The sequence below is a fragment of the Pollachius pollachius genome, assembly GCF_949987615.1.
Source record: "Pollachius pollachius genome assembly, chromosome: 2".
Classification (NCBI taxonomy): domain Eukaryota; kingdom Metazoa; phylum Chordata; class Actinopteri; order Gadiformes; family Gadidae; genus Pollachius; species Pollachius pollachius.
This window is the reverse complement of record NC_136935.1, coordinates 7,977,741-7,984,119: the sequence shown is the minus strand read 5'-3', so window position 1 is coordinate 7,984,119 and position 6,379 is coordinate 7,977,741. Positions and strand designations below refer to the sequence as shown.

The following is a 6,379-nucleotide window of genomic DNA, read 5'->3' as shown; positions in this document are numbered from 1 at the left end:
GTGGTTCTATTGTCTGTGTAATGGCGTTAGGTGCAGTGTGACGGGGTTTTGTGCAGTGTGACGGGATTCTGTGCAGTGTGGTTCTATTGTCTGTGTAATGGCGTTAGGTGCAGTGTGACGGGGTTTTGTGCAGTGTGACGGGATTCTGTGCAGTGTGGTTCTATTGTCTGTGTAATGGCGTTAGGTGCAGTGTGACGGGGTTCTGTGCAGTGTGGTATTCTGTGGTTTCTTTTTGTCCAGCGCTCCATTTGCCAATCCAATGGATAATCTTGAGTCATACACACACATTTCCTTGATGAATTTCTGCATTGATATATTTTGAAATTGTGTATTTACCAAGGCCATCTGAAGAGTGGACAATATATATATATTTTTTCACAACTCCGATGTACGCCTAATGTTTCCCATGTTGTGTCCAATGTATGTTGGCCCACCCTACTGGTGTGTCTGTGCAGTGTGGTTCTGTGCCGTGTGGTTCTATTCTGTATAATTGGTTTCAATGCAGTGTGGCTCTATTATTTTTTTTCTGTGCATTGTGGTTCTATTGTCTGTGTGACGGGATTCTGTGCAGTGGTTCTATTCTGTGCAGTGTGGGTCTATTGTCTGTGTAATGGCGTTATGTGCAGTGTGGTTGTATTCTGTAGTTTGTATTTGTCCAGTGCTCGTTTTGCCAATCCAATGGATAATCTCCTTGAGTCATACACACATTTCCTTGATGAATTTCTGCATTGATATATTTTGAATTTGTGTATTTACCAAGGCCATCTGAACACCGCCAAAGGCAAGTGAAATTTACCGCTTTTCTTCTCAATTCATTGAGACCTTGGCGCTTTGGGATGTTTTCACCATGTATTTTTGTGTTGTCAGGATTCCCGAAAAACCATCTCGCTAGATTCAAGTCAGGCTGGCCTTCCTAATGGTGAGTTAATACATTTATGAAAAGTTTAAAAAGGAACAGTTGATCATTTACTTGACTGTTATTTTTTTCTTTCCACCAGTGTTCTGATGACTACAATGGACGGTCCTGAAGGTAGAGGCAGCCTCCAAGCAGAGCTCTTTGACTCCAGTGTTCTGCAGGGTTTGTTAATCCATTGGATCTTCTGCAATCCAGGACTGGAGCTGTGGGTGGAAGAGAGCCTGGAGGGCTCCAGATGTGGAGGACCAGGAGGCGTCCAGATGTTGAAGACAGGAAGATCTGGTTTACAGATGTGGAGGATAACATACTTTTTAATTTCATCCTTTTAATTTCTTTCTTGGTAAAATTTAGTTTAACTCATGGCAGCACTCTGTACCGGTGACTTGGTGTTTGATCTTCTGTCTCTGTACTGGTGACTTGGTGTTTGATCTTCTGTCTCTGTACTGGTGACTTGGTGGTTTTATCCTGACTGGTGTTTTAACTTTCAGACATGACGGAGATGAGGCGGGCGTTCTGCTGGTGACTGCTCTCATGAAGAGGGCTAGCTCCTCCTACAGCAAGGGTAAACTCAGATGGATTCATGGTTCAATACTAACTGATCAGTAACTTGGGGTGTGATCAGTAAATGTTAACCGGTCTTCCAGAATAGACGGCATGACGAAGAAAGAAGGCAAGGAATCGTCCTGTTTTGTGTTTCCAAAATCCCCAAGAGCATCTCCTGAAAAGCCTTGTCTTAACACCAGGGGCGGTGGCTGGACCTTGACCCGGACCAGGGGCGGTGGCTGGACCAGGGGCGGTGGCTGGACCAGGAGCAGCACAGCAGCTTGAGGACCGCCACGTGGACCCTGGTGAGAGGCTTCTAGTCTGGATTAGGTTTAGACACCCGAGCCATCTTAAACCATACTTTTCTGCTTTATGAAGGGACTTCAAGAAGCTCTCAGTCAAGTTTGACAATTCTACGGTGATGCAAATGTTTTTCCATCACTGTTCTTATGGCCAAGAAGTAAAGGTTCTAGTGAGTTTTCTACTGCTGCACGGGTTTCTGTCCCTCATCATACTCTTTCATGGCCTTCTTTATCATTGTTTAAGCATGTACCATCACGTTATTATTTCTGCCTCAGGGCTCAAAGTTTCATCTTTAAGAGGACGGACGACCTGGTGGCCAACAGCAGACAGGAGTAGAGGGACACCGCTGGCAACTAACCCTAGACCTAAACCATCTAACCCCCTAAACTAGACTTAAACCATCTAACCCCTCAACCTAAACTAGACCCAAACCATCTAACCCCTCAACCTAGACTTAAACCATCCAACCCCTCAACCTAAACTAGACTTAAACCATCTAACCCCTCAACCTAAACTTGACTTAAACCAACCCCTCAACCTCAACTACACTTAAACCATCTTACCCCTCAGCCTAACCTAGGACCTAAACTTAACCATCGGTAACCTAGGACCTAAACTTAACCATCTCTAACCCTAAACCGTACCATTTAAAACATCCTTAATCACGTCGCAATATTAAACTAGCTTACCAATATTAAACTAGCTAACCCTAAAGCCTAACGTGTCCCTCGGTCTGTCCTGCAACAGACGGTGCAGAGAGCCAGGTAAGAGATGTGGCCTGTCTAGAACCAGGGGAGGGATGGGCTCAGTCTAGTCCTCTCTGGAAACCGCTTCACTGTCTTGTACTTGGCACTAATTCTTGATTCTGTTACACCGGTGACATATCTTTAAAACACATCTTTGTTTGATATTTAAAGCTCCTGTTGTCGACCCAAACAAGTCTACTGGAGCAGTGACCTCCGCCCCACCACGAAGACCCTGGGCTCCAACTGCACACCCATGTGTACCAAACCCACCTATTGTACTCCTTACACCCCTAGCATCACACATTCACTGGGATTACACTGATTTACTTCATCCAGAGAGACTAGAAGTGAGGCTACAAACACTTGGAGTAGGCAAGTTATATTAAACACTTCATCAATAAACAACTCTAAATGTTTTGGCTTTTTGTTTCTGTGCCGGGTGATCATCGTAATTCTTGAAGAATTTCAGAATAAAATCATCTCTGATTCCTTAATTTGCTGTCATTGACTTTTTTTTTTTTATTCACCATCTGTACATTCCCATTCAGCCGTCAGACCTTCCCTTATGGGCACTTGTGTTCCCTGCAGATGGTCTTTAAGGCTGCCTCTACGTTATCCCACATAACTCTGGGTGTCATGGGTATCTAGAGTGACTGAGACTGGAGCCTCGTCTTCTCGTTTAACCTCACAGCAAACTGTCGCCTCTGAACCCTGGTACTGGGAGCAAGACCCACCTAATCTATCCCAGATGGCCCATTCTGGTGTCACATTGAGCCTTTTGCGTGGAGCAGGTTTCTTTTAACTTTTAGATGGTTTCCAAATGGCTACATTTTCTGTACCAAATTACATGGCATTTATCGTATTATGTTTGCTTGATTTCATTGATCTATAATCCTTATTTAGTTATCCTAATTTCCAGACACTAGTCTGATAGTTTCCAGCTGTTCATTTTTACTGCCAGACTTTCCCAAGAGGACATAAAATGACATTAGAATATCGTTTGTAATCCAACGCCTCCCAGCAGTCTGCTGAATTGTGTCGACGCAAACCATAAACGTTAACGCTGGATCAGTGTTTCTAAGAACAACTCATGCATCTCCCCACTAGAAACCAAACACTGGATGGGCGGCAGAGTAGATCAACGATTGGAAACGACGGTTGGTTAATGTGGTTTAAGAAATGTCCTCCAATGCGAATGGTTGGAGTGACATCCTAAATCCCCATCCCCTGTCCCCTTTACAAAGACCAGTCCACCAATGTCTCTGCTGTCTGTCTCTTGTCTACTTGTCCTGTCTCAAGTCGCCCTGCGTCACCATGTGTGCTGCTGTCCTCTCAGCTCCCTCCATCGTCCTTTGAATCCTGTCTCTGTCTCGTTCTCTGTGCCATGCTGCAGTCTGTGTTGAAGTAGCTTTGATCTACAGTAAGAACACCCGAGAGCAAGTAGTAATATTGACTGAAAACACAAGCTGTCCTCTCCTTCCCGTTTCCCTCTTCCTTCCTCTCTGTCTTCACTCGCGCTCTCACCGACTCTCCTGCTTCTCAGTTTGTCAGAGCATCTGTGTGTGTGGTTTTCATGCACGGCAGCCATTCCCTGGCATGTTTACATCTGCATGTCATTTCATGTTCCTTCTGGAATTATTCAGCCTTGTCGAGTCTGGCTCCATGTTGGCTCACACTACAGACCTGCCTACAACGATGACTGTTTGGAGGTATTAGAGTATTTTGCTTTTTATATTTAGAGCACATGTATGCTCAATATCACCTTCTCTGATCCACACATTAGACATATTGGAAGCAAAATGCCATCAGATTTCATACATGTAATCGTTAAAGACTCTAGACTAGAACAGAAGGATCTATTCTATTCTGTCCTATCCTAACCTTGTAGGACGGCCATACTCCATACTTGTCTCCAGGTATGATTTGTGGATTTCCCTTTGTGTTTCCCGTGTCTCTGCATATACATGTTCCACACCTAATCCCCATATTAAATCCTAACGTTGGCCTAAAGCCGAACGGTTTTCCTCAGGTTGGGGAAAATAAATCAGTGTGAAACGGTCACTTACATAAGGGGCAGGTGGAGGCTCTTTCTGCTCAGAGATTGGGACTCGGTTCCTTTGGGACTGGGACTTTTATTGTGTAGTACTGAAGTTTGACAGACTAGTCTCCAACGAGACCCGGGAAACCAGAGCCACCTGACGGCCCCTCCTCACGCCGGACGTCAGCACGCGCACGACGCGCACGGCGCGGGGATTCCTGAGGATTACCCATCATGCCCCGCGGGTAAAGATGGCGACAGAGGAGGCGGAGGAGTGCAGGAGATCAACTCTATGCGACCAGCGGCTCCAGGATCTGATTTTCCAGTAGCGAGTAGCGGAATATTCTACAAGTTCCAGCCGAGTTTAGCGCCCCGCGGACGGAGCGGGAGGAGAGATCCAGCCCGGCGGAGTGAGTCTCACCACCGAGTGTCTCACTACCGACAGAGTGTCGGGAGGTTCATGCGGACTCCGTCCTGAGTGGAGCGGATAAAGTTTGTGACGACAGTCCGCCCGCTGGCACACATTTCCGGGGGATTACCTGATCCAGCCCCGGCCAGCGTCACCAGCCGCAACCCGCCGAGGTGAGACACGACCCGGGATGCTTCCCGTGCTGCCCGTAGTCCGCGGTGTGTGATCTCATGCTGGACAGTTCGCTGCACCTGGGTCGGACTGGGCCATGTCCACGGCCAGCGAACCAGCCAGGCGCTACTACTGGTGTACTGGTGTACAGGTAGCAGATGGAACGGGGATGTGTCAGTATCATGTTGAAGTGTGTCAGATAGGTGGATGTGTGTGTACAGGTTGATAGTGAAGCACCGAGCCCGGGCTGGTACATGATGTAGATGGGGTCGGATCCGGGCTGGTAGATGGGGTCGTACCCGGGCTGGAACATGGTCTAGATGGGGTCGGACCCGGGCTGGTACATGATGGGGTCGGACCCGGGCTGGAACATAGTCTAGATGGGGTCGTACCCGGGCTGGTACATGATGTCGATGGGATCTGACATTGCCGCAGGCTCCACTATCGACACATCGACGATCGGGAGGCGATCAACTCAGAAATGTAAATCTTACTAAATGGAGCCTGTATCGGTGTCAGCAGATGAGAGCAGATTACTGTTATGTCACTAGTATGTACAGTAACACCGGCGGCACCTCGCCTCTCTGTCGGTATATATACCCTCCGCTGCGGCTGCTGGGCATTTATCGAGGTTTGCCAAAGCTTCTCTGCAATCTGCTCACACCGAACCCTGCTCATAGCCAAGAGTGTTCAGCCCCTGATCAGGGAATTACTTTTACACAACGGCGCTAGTTACGTTGAAGAGCCCAGCCCTCCATGTGTGTGTGAGATGTACTGTGTGTGTGTGTGTGTGAGAGATGTACCGTATGTGTGCGTGTGTATGAGACATGTACCGTGTTTGTGTGAGAGAAATGTACTGTGTGTGTTTTTGTGTGTGGGAGAGAGATGTACCGTGTGTGTGTTTTTTGTGTGTGGGAGAGAGATGTTTTGTGTGTGTGTGTCTGTCTGTGTGAAAGATGAACCGTGTGTGAGAGAGAGATGTACCGTGTGTGTATGAGTGTGTGTGTGTGAAAGAGGAGGTGATATGGAATGTTGATGATGCGGATGATGATGACGGTTATTTTCCTGGCTGTCCCCGCGTCGCAGTGAGAGACGGGAGCACGCATTTGGTACAGTACGATAATGTCCTCTCATTTCCCCACGCGATGTGCTAATGTCACCTTTTTGTTCAGATGCCAGAGCCGTTATTCATAACGTGGATACATTAGAAGTCTGTTCAGTCGTCTGGGCTCCTTAATGCCTGATGTGTGTTC

The 6,379-nt window shown here is 47.2% G+C and overlaps 2 protein-coding genes across 2 annotated transcripts in view; one reads left to right on the top strand and one right to left on the bottom strand.

The window, feature by feature from the left end:
- The window catches only part of dlk2 (delta-like 2 homolog), a gene marked incomplete at its 5' end in the record, with an annotated part of 33,320 nt that extends 27,881 nt beyond the window's left edge, over window positions 1-5,439 (bottom strand). Inside the window, 1 exon segment of the mRNA XM_079729054.1 lies at window positions 5,364-5,439. Coding sequence (XP_079585180.1) covers window positions 5,364-5,439 — 76 coding nt within the window.
- The window catches only part of tjap1 (tight junction associated protein 1 (peripheral)), a 29,109-nt gene continuing 27,542 nt past the window's right edge, over window positions 4,813-6,379 (top strand). The window contains 1 exon segment of the mRNA XM_079729645.1: window positions 4,813-5,128. The gene's annotated coding sequence lies outside the window, so the exon portion shown is untranslated.